This window comes from Aspergillus terreus, genomic scaffold (assembly GCF_000149615.1).
Source record: "Aspergillus terreus NIH2624 scaffold_6 genomic scaffold, whole genome shotgun sequence".
Classification (NCBI taxonomy): domain Eukaryota; kingdom Fungi; phylum Ascomycota; class Eurotiomycetes; order Eurotiales; family Aspergillaceae; genus Aspergillus; species Aspergillus terreus.
This window is the reverse complement of record NT_165929.1, coordinates 1429041-1445793: the sequence shown is the minus strand read 5'-3', so window position 1 is coordinate 1445793 and position 16753 is coordinate 1429041. Positions and strand designations below refer to the sequence as shown.

Below are 16753 nucleotides of genomic sequence, written 5' to 3'. Positions count from 1 at the left end.
TTGATGCACTCGCATGCACGCTCTTAGTAATATGATCTCTTTTCTCCCCCTCACCGATGATGCCCTCCCAAGATTCGCCGTTCGAATCCCTGCCGAATGAGCTTCTTGATGAGATCATCGCCGGTCTCGCGACCTCCCCGCCATCTATATCCAAACTCCATCAACCTCCGACTGCGCGCATTGCCAGATGCGACACCCGCGACTTGAAGAATCTCTCTCTTACCTCCTCTCGACTTCGGGAGGTCGTCATCCCTCGACTCTTTGCTCACGTGTCGTTCGACCTGCAAGATGTCGACGAGTTCCTCGCCTTTGTACATGCATGGAACCTGAGTCCATATGTCACTTCCATCGTGGTGAAAGGAAGACATTCGCCCAACAATCGCGAAGACCCTTTCTGGTGGCGTCGAGTCCTATCCCAACTCCAGCCACTGCGCATCACCGTCCTCGCTCCTCCCACTTTCATCGGTGCAATGATGGGGACCCAGATCATGGATGGGCACAGTTGGGCCTTTCAGGTCCCTTTCCAGATCGTGCAGGTGGAGCGGGATGTTCAAGACGCTGGCACGATCTCCAAACTGCAGCTCGAGAAGGCTTCCAGTCTCCTCGAAGCTGGGGTGTGGTCGTCGCTGCTCTTCAATGAGTCCTCTTCTCTCAAGGCATACAATCACTATGAATACTTCCTCTTCCAGGTTCCATCTCTCTTCAGTAAATGGGGCTCAGTGGCGTCCATCAAGCCTCGCCGGGAGAGGCTATCTCTGTCTCACTCCCTCAGTACCCTCACGTCTTTCCGGTACACGGCCGTATTCCCGTTCTATAACCACGTGAAACTAGTGCTCAACGTGGTCGAGTTGATGACCAATTTGCGATCTCTAAGCGTCCAACTGGCCCCCTGTGAAAATGACAAAGCCACCGAGATCGAACAGCGGGGCTCCATGGACCCGAGCGACCCTTGGATGGAGCTAGCCACGGGTTATTCGCTCATCGCCCATGCTGTGAGAGACCTGGGTGTTCGAGGCTGTCTGATGACATTCAGCACTAGTGACTATGCCTTGGATGCACTTCGACCCGAATTGTCTGGGATCCTGGGTGATATCTTAGACAACAGTGGCTGGGTGCACGATAACCGCGGCACCTGGTGTAAGAGGTCGGGGGCTTCAAATGCCTTGGGCAGTAGCTCGCCAGCAAGCCTTTTACCCGCGGCATAGATTCTTTCCCCCCTGCATTTTCCACATATCTCTGGCTTTGCATCCTGATGTGTGAAGATCATGACCGGCAAGACTGTAAATTTACTGTACCATATGAAATAAAGTGTATATACCGTGTGCTACCTTATCATCGATAAACGATTGAATTAGATCTTTTCTTTATTATTGTTCACTGAGCACTTGCATCAGACTAAGCTTTCCTAACATCTGCCTGAATAACCAGGCAAACACGCATGGCTCCACCCCGAGAATCAAGAGCTCAACTTCCGCTTCACGAAATCAACAGTAGCTGTCCACTCTCATCCGCCTTTATCAATCAGCACCAGTAAATACAGGTTTCTATACCTACCTTGAAAATGTGATGGGTTAACTTCCAGAAGCATGACACCTCACCTCACCCAGAACCATGCTCTCCAACCACAATCCCTACGCCTCTGAACCCGCATTCCCGGTCCTTGCCCACTCTCTTCTCTCACAGACGCATATCAGTCTCACATCAGAAGACAATGGCGAACAACCAACTGCTTGGGATCTCAGACCTGACATTGACCGAGGCTTTCACAGCCTCTCGACCAGCGTCTTCCGCTACGGAACCATAATCGGGTTCTCACACCTACGGGGCAGAAACCCCAGCAACAACGTGACCGACGAATGCACAGCAGAGGTAAGATCTAAGAACTAAGAACCGCCCTGCAGGACTACCATCTCACTAACATCCCACAAGCTTCCACGAGCCCTCGCGACATCCCACCTGTCACAGGCCTCCACGCCCCTGCCGCGGGTGTACATCATCCACCCCGCGAACTACGACGGCTTCTCCCCGCAAAAGCTACTGGAGAGTCTTCTTTCCACGCGCAACCCGCCACTCTCCCGCAACGAGGCAATCTCTCGTCTCGACGCCGTCCAGTTGCTCCCTGTATTCGACTTTACGGCGGCCGTGCAGGCGATCAACGAAGTCTCGCGCGCTCTTGATAGATTCTACGAAGAGCAGCGGCGCCAAACGCCCCGCGACGCGGTGCCCGCGGAGCCGTGTCCCGTGCTCCTCCTTATTGCAGGACTCGACAGTCTGACGGAGGGCGTTGTCCGCGCGTCGAACACGGTCCGCGGCGCTGCGGTCCTGACCACTGTCTTGCGCAGTCTGACGCAGTTGGTCCGATTGCATCGGTCTTGTTTGTCTGTCATGCTGGTGAATACCGCCGGCGTTGGGACGGTGGCTCCCGCGAGTCCTGTTCGGCCTGCGCAGCGGGCTCGCGCGGACTCTGATCGTCCTCCTTCCCATGAAGATGGCCTATACTCTGTGTTCCGTGCGACGGATGCGCCTTTGTTCCCGAGTCTTTTGATGAGGCTCATGGATCAGGGTATCGATTCCCATCTGCTGATATCTACGGTGAAAGGGACCCGCGTAATCGAGGTTATCAAGGACAGAGTGGGCGATAATGTTGGCAAATGGTCTGTCTGGACTTCATGAACGAACCGAACGACTAGTTCGATTGACGAGGACACCTGATATCATCAAGGAAACATCCGGTTCTTTCTTGTTATCCTAATAGTAATACGCCGTCCGTATGCAATATGTCCATTTTTGCAGCCAAATCACCAATTTGTCAACTCCATCTGGTCGTCCCGGATTTGTCCGCCGAATGGGTATCAAACAAGTCTTCCCAACGGTATAGAAATAAACAATACAACTTCCCGGCAGTTAAGGAATAAGAATTCAATCCCTGAACGATATTGGTATCACGAGTTTCCGATCTGGGCGTTATCTTTCTCAGCCCACATGCGAAGGACAGCCCTTTCCACGACGTTCTGCGCCTCTTTCTCGCACTGGACAAGATCCTCTTTGAGCGTGTCCTGCTCGAACAGAAGTTCTTGTTGTTGCACCTTGACCCACTGTTTGTGTCGCTCACAGCGTTTCTTTGTGCAAACTCCTCGCGTAACACTGGCAAGATCGTCCTCGTCAGCCTTGGACTCATCCATGATAGTGTCGCCGTCTGCATCAGTGGCATCCGGATGGCTCGATGCCAGTGCCTCGGGGGTGCCGGTTTGCAGTGCGTTCTTTCCAATCTCGGACAGCCGCCATTCGTCGAATTCCTCATCGGACCATGCCAGGCGCGAGTCAAACCCGCAGATATCTTTCCACCCTCCTTTGGGGTCGGACTGTTTCAATTTCTCTAACACAGCCTTCGACCGCTGGCGCACAAGGTTCAGGAAGTGGTCACGAGCAGCCAGCATCTCTTTGCGATGGAGAAGGTCGTCACGGCGTGTGCGCAGATCCTGAATCTTTGATGCTTCATCAGGGGAGTAAACCAATCCATCGATGTCCGCATCCAAGCCGAGTTTCTTTTGCGCCTTTTCGCCTGTTTCTGGATTTTCTTCCTCGGGCGGTGGGGATATGATGCGTTCTCCCAGTTTGCGAAACTCTTGTGCGGATGAGACGCCCATGACAACCGCCTTGAGCTCGCCAGCCGTGAGAACGCCACCCCGACTGCCAAGATCATCTGCCTGGCCCTTCTTGAGGCGCCGGGTTCTTGACCGCATGAACTCCCGGCCATGCTCATCCGAGCAGTATTTGCTAGGGGGTTTCTTGGTGAAGCGAGCGGGCTTGCGACACCCTTCGACACGACATATTGGCTTCCATGTAGTTTGCCCTTTACCTTTTGCATGACAGTTCGGACCTGGTCTTCCGTTAGCTGAAGGGGTTAAGAACCATGCCGAAGAAGATGATCTTACATATGTACTTCTCGATCAAATCGGCGTCCCGAGGGTCTATGTTGACGCACTTCCCATGGAACCAATCCTCACATTCACCGTCGCAACCGATCATCCACGTGTGGTTGTCGGGTTTTCGACAGATGCAGAACACTTCGTTATCATCGTCCTCCTCCGATTCTTCTTTCGTAGAGGCTTTCTTGTTGCCCTTCTTGCCCACCTTCTTTTTGCTCTCAGGAGCCGGTGAGCTCGCTATAGACGCTGAGCCCTGTTTCTTTGCGCTGGGTGCTTTGCTGGCACGTAGTGAGGAGGGGGTGTTAGAGCGACCACCGTCGACACTGTCGTTGTCCTCATCGTTAATCTTGCGTTTCTTGGGAGCCGCCTTCTTTGCTGGGGCTTTCTTAGTGCCTCCTGGAGTCGATTTTCGTCCCATCGAGCCAAGTTTTGTAGACGGCGCTGGCGATGATCGATCAGAAGACGAGGCCCTCGACGCTCCTCCGTGTTTAAGATTGGCGATGTTCTTCTGTGTGGGATGGTCTTCTGTGCCATCCAGCTGAGCAAAAGACTTGGACTCTGTTTCTTCGGTGAGGGGCACTTTGTCCAGGTTCATGCTCGCGGGTTCAGTCTTGACTTGGGGCGCGATAGCGTCTTTGGCCGAGATGCTCTGATCTCCATCCGCTTTAGGAAGGCCCTCATAGAGATCCGCCCAGCACTGCATACCTTCCGAAGCACCATTCGCAAAAGTGCTTGCCTGCGTCCGAAATTGTCGATGGATCTTGTTTGCTCTCTCGAAACCGAAATATCCGCTGTGACGCCAGCCCGAGATACCAACAAGCTTGTCATCGTCCACAATTATATTCGATACGGTCATATTATTGTGCACCAGACAAAGATTCTCGTCATCCTTCTCTGCAAACAAGATATCTCTTTCCGCAGTTTCGACACCTGGGGGGGATTGAGGGTTCAATCCGCTGCAAACGTAAGAAGGCTGATCGGGAGCAGGATCGATTCCCGCAAGGCATTTCAAAACTCGACGACATTGCTCTTTGAATGATGCGATTTGATCAGCAGTAAGGTATCGCCATGCCACCTCGAGCGAAACACCGGGGATTCTAGACTCCACCGTGACATTCTTTCCGTCGATTGTCCCGCAAAAATAGATGAGTGGCACGGCGATACCAAGTTCTTTCAGCGGCTCTTCCGCCTTCCGCGCTGCACTGAGTTCGTTCGCATTGACGTAGGAATATTTGTCCCCGACATCGCTCATATCCCCGTCATGGTCAACACGGATGATGATACTTCCTGTCGCATACGCCTCCCTCGGCCCAGACACATTCAAAGAGTTTTCCGGAGTGCAGGACGATTTGACCACTCCCTCCCAATATGCAAATGCGTCGGCATCGGCCTGCCACCATCGGTGGTGGCGGGGCTTGAAATCAGCGTCATGAGGAGCGTACCGGCCGTACTGGGGGTTTTGCTGGAGAAATGGATCATCCTTCGGTATTAACTCTGCGGCTGTTTCGTACGGATTCGTGGTTCTCACGCTGTCGCCATTCGAGCCGTTCGCTTGGTTGGCCGGGGGAGGGGTATTCAGATCGGAGGCCATGACGATGCCCAATGCTGGTCCTCAGACACTGGGTGTGTGGAAGTTGAGTCGCTGATTTGTATTCGTGCAAGACCAAGAGTTCTTTCGAGAACTCGTCGTCAAGAAAAGCCCGAAGATATTAAGCAAGAAGGGGCTGGGGTGTCTCCGGCACAAGGTTATGAAAATGGTATCGTCGCATGGAATAGCATTATGAGACCCTAAACAGGAGCGCGCAATCGATGAAAAAGCCCAGGGTATGATATACGTTCTTCAGATCGGTTCGCGCGCAACTGTCTGCAACAATGCAGGCCGAATATTGCGGCCCTGGAATGGCGGGCTCGGAGGTGGTGTCCCAAGATAGGGTTCCGATTGTGCGTCCAGTGGGCTTATACGGTGACAACGACCGCGAGATCGAATCGGAGGATGAAATCGGAAATATCAAGGATGCCGCTGGACATAGAACACCCAAGAGCACGCAAGAGATGCGTGACAGATGCACTGTGCGATCGGCGAAGAGCTTCGGAGTCGTTCAGGATTTCGACGATTCTGCCGCGGATTTAACCCCAGGCGGTCTGAATTATCTCCGGTGTTGTGCCTGAGGTTGAATATACAAGACTGTCTACAAGTTCTAGTACGTATACTTTTGAGACTGACCATTCTTGATTATATCCAAGACGCACGCCCCCTGTACTGGCATCTCAGGCCAAATACAAAACATTACCCAGGCTATCCTTCCCGAATTTTCTGCAAATTTGCCCCAAACAACACCCCACCACTGCATTGCTCAATGGATAGCAACAGGGTGATTGACCCCGAACCTATCCCAGCGCATCTCCATATATAGAGCGGTATCTATGGCTTGTTCCAGCTCTCTGGATCGCTCTGCTTGAAATGATACACCTTGTCCGCATCAAGAGCATCCCGCTTGTTGTCCTGGTGATTGCACGGTCAACCTGTGAAACGACCAATGCATAAGGCTTGGGCACTTACTGTCGCCTCCCCGTTCTGGAGTGCCAGGGCGCATGTGGCCATTACCAGGAAGACTCCGAGGAACTTCATCTTGTCCTTTGGCTTTGAAAAGGGTGGAAGGTAAAATCGCGGATGACCGTGGAGATCCTGCTCTGACCCTTGAGAGAAAAGTGGTGTGCAGCAAGGCGATTGCGGGTAATGTACCTTGCAACCTGAGGAAAAACAGAGCAATAAATAGCTTGCCTCGTCACTCGGAGAAACTTCGTAGTTCGGCTGCGAGGGAAACAACAAGCTTTTGGTCCCGCTCTGGAATGCAAAGACGGGATACTTGCGAGGCAGCGAGATACCTTATATAATGGCAACGGACGGTGTAGCCAAATGCGTTACTTACCTATCAGACAAGCATTGTGGGACTGAAACTACTCCGCGCTCTAGCAAAACACGGCAAATCACTGATTCTGTGGTGACGCGGATTGTACATACTCCTCATCCCTTGAAAGCGCCTTGCATGCCAAAAAACGCCCCTAGAAGCGGCACAAAACGTGGAAAGGCGTTATGGCTTGCGGTAAGACCCTCCAGGCTTCTCACGTCCGAGTGGATGGATGATAACAACCTCGTGCTTCTAGTATTAGGGACATCCATCTCGCGAGATAGTAAACGCTCAATTTGGGTAACAAGTATAGATTTTGTTGGCGAAGGGATGAACTACCTGTGGAGAACGCACCCACTCTCAAGCGTCTTATCTCTCCTTAATGCAGGGATGAACCGTAACCAGAGACATTGGCATCCAGCTCTTACTTTTGATGATGCTACTGGTATGGCTGATGTTCACGAATATTCCAGACAGCTCTGGCTCTTTTAGTTTCAATCCTCTGCAAGCAACTCATTGAACAGAGGCCTAAGAACAATCTTCTCTTTAATAATGGCATCTCACAAGGCCTGCCCAGAGGAGCACCAGCCGTTTATCGACATGGAGAATCCAAACTTGCGGAAACGCACACGCTCATCCCTGTTGTCAAAGGAAGTCGTGGCCGTGCAGTGGGGCATAATCATTGTGCTTCTCATCATAGTGGTCACTGGTCTGAGTAGCCCTCGATGGGACAAACGATTGTGTCTCCCATCCGATCGGATCAGGTGTATGGTTATCAACACTGTCTTCCTAGGGGCGCGAATGTAGACTGAAATCGAGAAGCACCCGCAGAAGATGCCATCGCGTATCGGAACATCCAATTTGACCCTGGAACAATTGATGAAAAGACAAAATACCAAGGGAAGCCATCGCCAGAGGTCGATGAAGCATGGAAAGACCTTTATCGTTGTGAGTGATGTATTAAACCACAGTGTGCTATCATACTAACTAGGATACAGATGCAATCAGTCGCATACCAAGGGATCAGGCGCAGAAACTGCACAACAAGACTGTGCCCATACCGGGCGACCCAGGGTTTTACATCGCCGGACTAGATGTGTTCCATCAGCTGCACTGTTTGGCAAGTAGCCATTACTCTAATCTAGGGCTCTGGCTAATACGTAGCTACGCACAGAATATGCTCCGAAAGAGGCTCTGGACAGCCAGCAAAAGCTTAGCAGATGAGGACGAGGATGAGATAGAGCATGTCGAGCACTGCATCGAGTCCGCCCGCCAGTACATGATGTGCACCGCAGACATCAGTCCTATCGTCTGGACATGGAACACGCGAACGAACACGTCACGACCAGTGGCAGAAATCTACCATACGTGCAGGGACTTCGACGCTCTTCACAGATGGTCAAAGGAGCACGCGCTTGAGAGCTTCGATCCGTATGTATATGTCGAGAACGACTTATAATGTATAGGTAGTCACCTGTCTTCACGATTAAATACCCATCAACTTTTAAAGTTCAAGAACTGCGTCGGTGAATATATCCCTTCAATGAGAGTAAATTTCGTGGTGAATTGTCATTCCATAAGTAGGCGTCATACAAGCCATAGCAGTGAATCCAGTCTGGTCGGGGAATTATATATAGCTCCTCTTCGATCCTGCAACCTCTTCTGCTATCTCCACACTTTTGGCACGTACTTTGTCAACCCTCCCCATACCATCAAAGTTACCTACCTGTAGATAGGTACTAAGTTCCGTATAAATTTTGACGTCATGGCTTGCTTACCCAAATATGACCATCGCCTCGTGCATCCGACCCCCAGGATGAGGCCATCTGCGAACCTCGCTCTGGCAGAGCTGTACCCACCCTCGGCTTATACCGGCTTTGAGGACTTGCAGAAAGTGGTCAAGTCCAAGATCGATAGACTACACAAAGGCGGAGAAGACCAATATATCTCGCTGAAGCATGTACCGCAGAAAGATTTTGACTCGATCGATATCAAACGCGACCAGCTCGGGGCCAAAGTCCTTTTTACATACTTCCCTGACATCGAGACCCTCATCATCAAAGTTCCCACCCGCCAGCATGAAAGAGCCCACAGGCTCCTCGACCAGCTTGTAGCCAGCAAACTTACCAGCATGAATGTGGGCTTCCTCGAGTTCATGCCCGATGGTTCTGCAACGTACACCGGACCTACCCAGTCGCAAAAAGAGGGCGACTCTGTGAGAACCAATTCTCAACTCCGACCTCAGGTCGGGTGGCCCTACTTTGTGATTGAGGCTGGTGTCTCCGAGTCAATGCCCAGATTGAGGGCTGATGCAGCGTGGTGGTTCTCGAACTCGAACGGGGACGTTAGACTCGTGCTGCTGATCAAGGTGGACACACAGTGCCGTGTGGTCACTATCGAGAAGTATGATCGACTTCAAGCTCAGCTGACGGCAAATCTCTCACCCTGGAAACCACGTCGACTCCGAACGATCGTCCTTAACCAAGGGGTTACCCCGGCCATATGCGATGTCAAAGCGCCCCCCGACCGTGCAACCGGACCACCTCTCACCCTCGAGTTCGACCTGCTCATGGGTCGCGCAGCGAACCCTCCGTTGGAGAAGAACGTTCAATTCACCGCCGCAGAACTCCTCAACTGGTCAGCAATCGTCTTCCAGTAGCTAGGTAGCCAACCTTGAGCGGCGATCGTCTTTGGCTTTGCGGCCCTGAAGCCCGGCCTTATCTGGATAATCCTCGAATCGTTGTCGAAATCTGGCTGGGCGGAGTCCTTCCCGCGTTTGGTGAGTGACAAAGATCTACGGCTGCGAGGCAGTCCATCTGTCGTTCTCGTGATCCTATTTAAATGGTCCGCATTATCAGGCAGCAGAATCAAAGGCACTGCCGAAATCTGGCGTCGAGATACCGCTGGCAACTTTATTTCGACTACGATGGCCGTAGATTAATTAGGAGGTGGGTAGTTACTACTACTAGTATTATTCATACACCAGTAATAGCTAGCCAACGCCTGCTGTGCAAAACTATAGGCCAGGGTAGGGTATAATCTGTTGGTGCCTTGATAGCCCATAACACCGAAACAGGCAATGGAGCATATATCCTTGACGCGTCCCCGGCTTTTGCGGGGTTTGGTGGGCGAGCTGGTCAGCCTATATAAGACAGCACCCGTCCAAGGCACTTAACTGCTGATCTTCTTGGTAATTGTTCCCCTTCAATAAACTTACACTCAGATTACCATTGATACACTCACAATGGTCTCTGACGCACCTAAAGTGGTCCTCTACCGTGGCTGGCCTGACGCTGGAAAGTACGTATGGTCGCCCTTCGTTGTCAAGCTTGAGGCGCGACTCCGCTTTGCAGGAATCAGCTATACCACCAGAGCTGGGTCGCTCAAAACCGCGCCCAAAGGGAAGATCCCATACGTTGAGATCTTAGAGGATGATGCATCTGCATCTACTAGCATGGGTGATTCGACACTTATCATCAAATATCTTATCGAGCAGAATATCCTCCCCGATCTTAACGGGAGACTATCGCCAACAGCCCGCGCTCACGATCTTGCGCTCCGAGCGTTAATGGAAGAGAAACTCTACTTCTACCATGTAGGCTCTTGTCCTGCAAGAATGATAATGAACTGAGGCTGACGACGTCCGTTAGATGCGAGAAAGATGGGTAGACAATTACTACCTTATGCGTGACCATGTTTTGTCATCGTTGCCGTACCCAGTTCGAGTTGTTGTTGGCCTCCTCATATACAGGAACATGGCCCCGGTGCTCCATGGCCAGGGAACCGGTCGCCACACGAGAGATGAATCTATTGCCTTTCGCCGGGAAATCTGGGAGAGCATCAATGATTTGCTGGTCGCCTCGAGAGCCGCCCGACTAGACAACGAGCCATTCTGGATTCTGGCAGGGTCAGAGCCCACCGAAGCGGACTGTACGGTGTTCGGGTTTATTGTGTCTGTTATGCTTTGTACTGCGTAAGTGTGCGTGCACTATGCTTGGCTGATTAAAATTAACGCGATATATATAGAGGTCCGGACTCACAGGCGATAGTAAAGGAGTTTCCGGTGGTTCTGGACTATGCCGGGAGGATACATGATCGATATTTTCCTGATTACGAAAAGTGGGTAGAGAAGTGAGTTTTCGGGGAGGGCATGGTTATAAAGTGTGAAATATCTAGCATTTCAACATGCTCCTTTGGACATTGCGCGCGTCAACGGTGTCATTCCTTTCAACTTCCTGTGAAAATTGGTCTAGCTATAGAATAGCCCTTGCATACAAGGACGAAAAACGTCTACAGATCATTTGGAGAATTGTTAGGACGGAGTCGGAAACCCAATCGCTTGGGCTATCTGCCACTACCAGGCCAGTCTCACGTGCCAAGTTCTTGTATTGTATAGCCGTGTCCAAACCTCCTGGTAACAAGGTACATTCTACCTCGTAGGACTGGGCCATGCAGGTGTGGAAGTGTCTGGGAGAGTTTACCAAGCACCACTTTAACCTTCGGAGTCGCCGTTGGCACTATGGCCAGACATTTCGTCTCCTATGTGGTAATGCTTATCAACGAGGGAGTGAATTACAGACATGCCTGTGCGGCTTGATACGGTTGTAATCTATGTCCAGCCATTGCCACCAGCGCGACTTACTAAATATTATTCAATCATCCGCGAATTATCTGCCTGTGCGCAAGAATGCCTAGTAGGTGTAGACTGAAAGACCTAACTGCTACTATCTTAGTCCCCGCGCCAGAGGCTAGGCCTAAACGGAGGGGCGGGTTACTTTAGTAAAACACCATCTCGTCCTTCATCTAAAAGAAAAGCGAACCTCAGCCTCCTCTCTAGACAAAAGTTCAATATGACAAAGGAAGAAGCGGAAGCAAGGTGGCGTCTGGCCTTCCGGCTACCTAGGGTAGACGAATTTCAGCCGGTAGGCCTGACTGCACTACATGATGGGGTAGTAGTTAATACATGTTGTTATAGGGGACCCTGGGATAAAAATCGACGCAGTAAAACCGCTGTCCAGTATATTCGTATCTCATGATCAGAATACCAAGACTTACTCTTTCTTGATCAGGCTAGAGACCGGTGATTTTCCGGCTTAGACGCCGGTGGATTCTTACCTTATGTTTATTCATTATCTGTCATTGAGTGTCGCCCCTCGTGTTCAGAGAAACCCTGCATATGGCAAACATCCTTCCGAACTCTGTCCGAAGATGATGTATACGTATGAACTGAGCTTATATTTAAGGTTGTTATAGTTGAAAATCCTAGAGGATCGGCCAGACTTGACAACGACGGGAGGACATTCCAACACTTGAAGGGAAAAGAGCTTCTCTTGGCGGACAACTACTAATAGCGACATCCCAGTCCGAGTCAGCAGGGATAGTATATGTACTTGTACATACTCCTTGTTCTGCATGACTCCCATTTGATATGATCAGCCTCCAGTATGCAAATGGCTTACGGACGGCTGAATAAGAGACGGAGATTGTGGAGATCGACTCTGGTGGAACTAGACCCGTCTGGGGCAAATCGCCAAGCGGCGGATCAATGATGCTTCTTCTTCGGACGTTGAGCGAACTCCATTTATACCTTCACCACGACCCCTCCTGTTCCATCCAGCCCGGAGTTCGCAAGCACTGACCGCGATCCGTCCATAAATCCTCGTATCACGAGTCAAGGATCCCCCGGAAACAATACCCCCGTTGTCATCATCTCCATCAGATCAACGAAGACCACAAGCACTCAGGTCCGCCACCCATTGTCGCAAACCACCCTTACTCGCCGTGCTCCCTGTTGCCATCGCAGGTCGCACCGGATTGTCCTCGCACTATATCAGATCGAATATTACTCCCATCCTTCAACGTTAGAATACAATGCGTTTGGCCTAACAGAGCTACCCGTTGTGAGGATTGAGTCCGGTCCAAACCAAGATGTCGGGGTCGGCCAACCAGGACTCCTCCGCAACGGACCCTTCGTCAACGCGGTGGCAGTTCATTGACGCCTCAAACAACCCGCGGAGTAACCTGACCCAAGTAAAACGCCATGTGATGCAGGAGTATTTGCGCCAGAAGCGCCAGGATACCGGCGACAGTCGTCGCGATGACGAGGATGCGGCAGAGCCGGCACAATCACAATCGCAATCGCAGCGAAAAGCACGACGATCGCAGAGGTCGAAACCATCCACTAAAAGCACACAGACGAGGAAGAATACCACCGTTGATCACCCCAGTCAAGGTGCCGAGTCGAAAGAACTGCAGCCCCATGTTGGACCCTCACATCTAATACCCGACGAGGATGTTATAGTCATTGACAGACCGTCCCTTGACGGAACGAGCTATACATCCACCCTCCCAATCATCTCCGCCTCCACCTCGTCGAGCTCCTCACAGTCGCCTGAGCTCTTCGCCATCTACGCATCGAGCGACCAAAGTAGCCGCTCAGACTCCACTCTCTTGACGCCGCCGTTATCCATAGTGTCATCCCCGTTCGACCGCGGTCTTTCGCCGAAAACCATCCTCAGCGCGGCGCGCACCGACCCCTTCAACACCTTACCCATGGAACTCGACCTGGAAGGCCAGCAGCTATTCGATTTCTACGTGAACGAGATGCCCGCCTGCTCCTACGGGACGCACTTCCGCTCCCCGAAAGCCCACAACTGGTATACGGCGGTGTTCGTCCCCATGGGCATGAAAGGCGCAGTCGCTTTCCAAAACACCATCCTCGTCCACGCCGCAAACACATGGGCCTGGGTGCGCAACGAGGAGGAAACCGACTACACCCTCATCCACCGCAACCGCGCCATCTCCATGCTGCGTGAGCACATGGCCACGCACCCGGGCGACATCTCCGACGTCGCCATCATCGCCTGTCTCAGCGCCGCCGGCCTGGAAGACTTCGACCCGCGCCCCGGCCACAAACCCATCAGCTGGATCCACATGCGCGCCGCGCGGGAGATGATCCGCGCGCGCGGCGGGCCGCCCGCGTTCGAAAACACCCGGCTGGGCATGCTGATCAACTGGCAAGACTACATCCTCTCCGGCTACGAGACCAAGGGCCCGAGCTTCTTCTTCGAGCCCACACCCCCCGTCACCCAGCCCAAGGACGAAGTCCAGCACCAGTGCTACGAGTTCCTCGACTTCCTCCGCCGCTGCGAGCACCTCGCCCTCCACCAGCGATCCCAGTCCAGCGACGCACACTCGCAACCACGCCATGCGGCCTTCGCCGAGTCCGCGCTGCTACATCGCATCCTCGCCGCCCCGCCGGGGCTGCGCTTCACCGCGTCCGGCGACCGCAAGCAGTTCGTCGCGCGGCTAGTCGCGCTGATCATGCTCAACGCCGCGCTCTGGGACTATCGCTTCTCGGCCGCATACACAGCCGCGTTCCTGCGCTCGCTCGAGCGCGCCGTGCACGACAGCGAGGTCAGCATGAGCGGGTCCGTCGAGGCCCTGCTGCAGATCATGCTGGAGTGCAAGGACGGCACGATCGATGGCACCGCGCGCGATGGAGACCCGGTGTCGTTTATCCCGCCGAGCGCCGCGGACGACGCCCTCGTCGCGGACTTCTCGCAGTACGCGGTCGCGGCGACGACGCCGTACGGCCGGCCGTGGTTCGCGGGCCGCATGCTCAAGGTCGCCAAGCGGCTGAGCAAGGAGTCGTGGATGAACGTGCATGATTTTCTGTTTTTGTGTCTGACGCTGCAGGTGGATGCACCGGTCGTCGCGGCGTGGGAGAGCGCGCTGCGCAGGGAGGTGCTGAGCGCGCCGTTGACGAGCTATGTCATGCCTGCTTTGAGTGAGGGTTGATTTTGACTGCGTTGCCGCGGTCGATTTGGTTTAATGGTATACCCTGGGTCGAGGCTGGCGTTGGATAGAATGATGTCATGAATCTATGTATGTGTATGTGTATATGAATCTTATATGGGCTTGAATACCCCGCCCACGCTACTGCCGTCCTCCGCACACGACACTGCACCCTTTGTCTCCTCCACCGCCGACGGCGTCTCATGCTCCGTCGCAAATACGCGCTCCACCTCCTCGAGCGACTTGCCCGCAGTCTCCGGATAAAAGAACCAGACCAGAATCGCGGCGACCCAATTAAACGCGAAGAAACAGTAGAAGTAGTTGAACCCGATATTTGAACGCGCAATTGGTGTACACTGCGCAAAAACCAGATTCAGACTCCAGTTCGTCGCTGTGGCCAGGGACGAGCCACGGGCACGGATAGCCGTGGAGAAGATCTCCGCCGGGTAAATCCAGGAGATGAGGCCGAGGGCGGTGAAAAAGATGGAGAACACGAAGAATATGGCGATAGCCGCACGCACAGCCGCGCCGTCTGCGTCCGCACCGCGGAAATCATCATATGCCTGGCCGAGGGCGCCCTCGACGGCCATGGTCGCGCCCATGCCCACCAGCGACGGGATGAGCAGGGTGCGCCGGCCGACACGATCGATAAACAGCATAAATACCGTGTTCCAGAACTGGGCGAGCGCGCCCCAGACGCCCTGGATCATGAGCGGGGTGGAGCCGCGCAGCCCGAGCGACCTGTACAGGCGCGGATTGTAGTTCTGGATGATGTTTGTGCCGGAGCACTGGGTGAAGGCCTGGATGCCGCAGGCGAGGAGGACGCGGCGGCGCCAGCTGGGACGGGTGAAGAGCAGCTGGCGCCAGGAGCGGACGGCGCAGCGGCGCTCGTCGGCGACGCTGGGCGGAGATTTGGGCGAATTGGGCGTCGACGAGGGCGGGTGTTGCTGTGCGCGCGGTTGAAGGTGGAACCGGGCGAAGGACGCGGCGGCCCTCGTCGGAGCGGCCCTGTTCGATCAGCCCAGCGCGGGGATTCGGGGAGGAAGAGCACGCCGCTGCTGAGGATGAGGGCGGGGACGACTTGTAGGGCGAGCGGGAAGCGCCAGGTGAAGGCGCCGGTGTGCAGCGAGCAGCCGTATCCCACCCATTGCTGGGGTGGTTAGATGGGTTTGTCTTTGGCGGGACAGGATGACTTACGGACACTACGATCCCCAGACCGATCATCCATTGCTGCATGGATGCGAGGAACCCGCGGATGCGCGGAGGCGACACCTCGCTCTGGGATGGGGTTAGTGAGGCCTGTGAGGTGGGAGATATACATAGAGAAACATACGCAGTAGACAGGAACAGTGGACGACATCAGTCCCACGGCGAGGCCGGCAATGACCCGGCCGGCGATGAGCATGGCGATGGTGGTCGCGCCGGCTTGCAGTGCTCCGCCCAGCATTGCCAAGATGCCTCCGAAGAACATGACGGGGCGTCTCCCTAGAGGGTCGGAGAGGTAGGAGACCACAATTGAGCCGATGATGGCGCCTCCTGGAGGCGATTAGAGTGGATGAATGGTGGTGAAGGGGGTTGGAGACGTACCATTGTAGGAGGCAACGATTCCTCCTATTGCTGAATCGGAGGGGTCGCTGAAGCGGTTTAGAAAGGCCGATTGCTCGATGGTGGAGGAGATGACACCGGCATCATAGCCAAAGAGAAAGGAACCCAGGCTTGCAAAGACGCAGCAGAGGGTGACTAGTAGATAGACCATGATGCGGTTGTCAGTCACTCATTGTTGACTGAGTGGAGAGTAGATGTTTATGGAAGGCTAGACGGAGTTGATAAGAGGCACGACGGAGTTCAAGACTCCTGAACGCGTATGTGGCGAGCCAGACCCATGGCCACGGACTGGCTATAGTCCATGGATCTAATACGATGGCGGAGAGATGTTGTTGGAGATGCAGAGTGATGAGGTCAGCTCGGCGCGATCAGCATGTCAGCATGTCAGCCTGATGATTCAGGTGTCTATAACTAACTCTCTCCAGGCGGATGACTAACCCCACTCGGTGTATCCATGGAACCTCTTCCTCGAGTCCACAGGTTGCACAAGGCTGGAGAAGAGAAGATTTGCCG

General features: G+C 53.6%; 8 protein-coding genes across 8 annotated transcripts; 6 read left to right on the top strand and 2 right to left on the bottom strand.

Moving 5' to 3' along the window:
• Window positions 1–59: 59 nt before the first annotated feature.
• On the top strand, window positions 60–1205 carry ATEG_04751 (F-box domain protein; the record flags this gene model as incomplete). The annotated part of the gene is made up of 1 exon (XM_001213929.1): window positions 60–1205. The coding sequence occupies one exon, from the start codon at window positions 60–62 to the stop codon at window positions 1203–1205; it is 1146 nt and encodes a 381-aa protein (XP_001213929.1).
• Window positions 1206–1611: 406 nt separating this feature from the next.
• Window positions 1612–2673, top strand: ATEG_04750 (uncharacterized protein; the record flags this gene model as incomplete). The annotated part of the gene is made up of 2 exons (XM_001213928.1): window positions 1612–1869; window positions 1930–2673. The coding sequence occupies 2 exons, from the start codon at window positions 1612–1614 to the stop codon at window positions 2671–2673; spliced, it is 1002 nt and encodes a 333-aa protein (XP_001213928.1).
• Window positions 2674–2942: 269 nt separating this feature from the next.
• Window positions 2943–5520, bottom strand: ATEG_04749 (putative PHD transcription factor; the record flags this gene model as incomplete). The annotated part of the gene is made up of 2 exons (XM_001213927.1): window positions 2943–3859; window positions 3936–5520. 2 exons carry the CDS (start codon window positions 5518–5520, stop codon window positions 2943–2945), a joined length of 2502 nt encoding a protein of 833 aa, XP_001213927.1.
• A 1870-nt stretch (window positions 5521–7390) lies between these two features.
• Window positions 7391–8308, top strand: ATEG_04748 (oxidase ustYa family protein; the record flags this gene model as incomplete). Its single annotated transcript, XM_001213926.1, has 4 exons — window positions 7391–7604; window positions 7661–7786; window positions 7837–8269; window positions 8305–8308. The coding sequence occupies 4 exons, from the start codon at window positions 7391–7393 to the stop codon at window positions 8306–8308; spliced, it is 777 nt and encodes a 258-aa protein (XP_001213926.1).
• Window positions 8309–8654: 346 nt separating this feature from the next.
• ATEG_04747 (uncharacterized protein) lies at window positions 8655–9497 on the top strand (the record flags this gene model as incomplete). Its single annotated transcript, XM_001213925.1, has 1 exon — window positions 8655–9497. The coding sequence occupies one exon, from the start codon at window positions 8655–8657 to the stop codon at window positions 9495–9497; it is 843 nt and encodes a 280-aa protein (XP_001213925.1).
• Window positions 9498–10082: 585 nt separating this feature from the next.
• Window positions 10083–10973, top strand: ATEG_04746 (glutathione S-transferase family protein; the record flags this gene model as incomplete). The annotated part of the gene is made up of 3 exons (XM_001213924.1): window positions 10083–10433; window positions 10489–10811; window positions 10865–10973. The coding sequence occupies 3 exons, from the start codon at window positions 10083–10085 to the stop codon at window positions 10971–10973; spliced, it is 783 nt and encodes a 260-aa protein (XP_001213924.1).
• A 1793-nt stretch (window positions 10974–12766) lies between these two features.
• On the top strand, window positions 12767–14638 carry ATEG_04745 (sigma-70 region 2 family protein; the record flags this gene model as incomplete). The annotated part of the gene is made up of 1 exon (XM_001213923.1): window positions 12767–14638. One exon carries the CDS (start codon window positions 12767–12769, stop codon window positions 14636–14638), a length of 1872 nt encoding a protein of 623 aa, XP_001213923.1.
• A 552-nt stretch (window positions 14639–15190) lies between these two features.
• Window positions 15191–16391, bottom strand: ATEG_04744 (uncharacterized protein; the record flags this gene model as incomplete). Its single annotated transcript, XM_001213922.1, has 4 exons — window positions 15191–15643; window positions 15833–15913; window positions 15969–16171; window positions 16223–16391. 4 exons carry the CDS (start codon window positions 16389–16391, stop codon window positions 15191–15193), a joined length of 906 nt encoding a protein of 301 aa, XP_001213922.1.
• Between the last annotated feature and the right edge of the window lie 362 nt (window positions 16392–16753).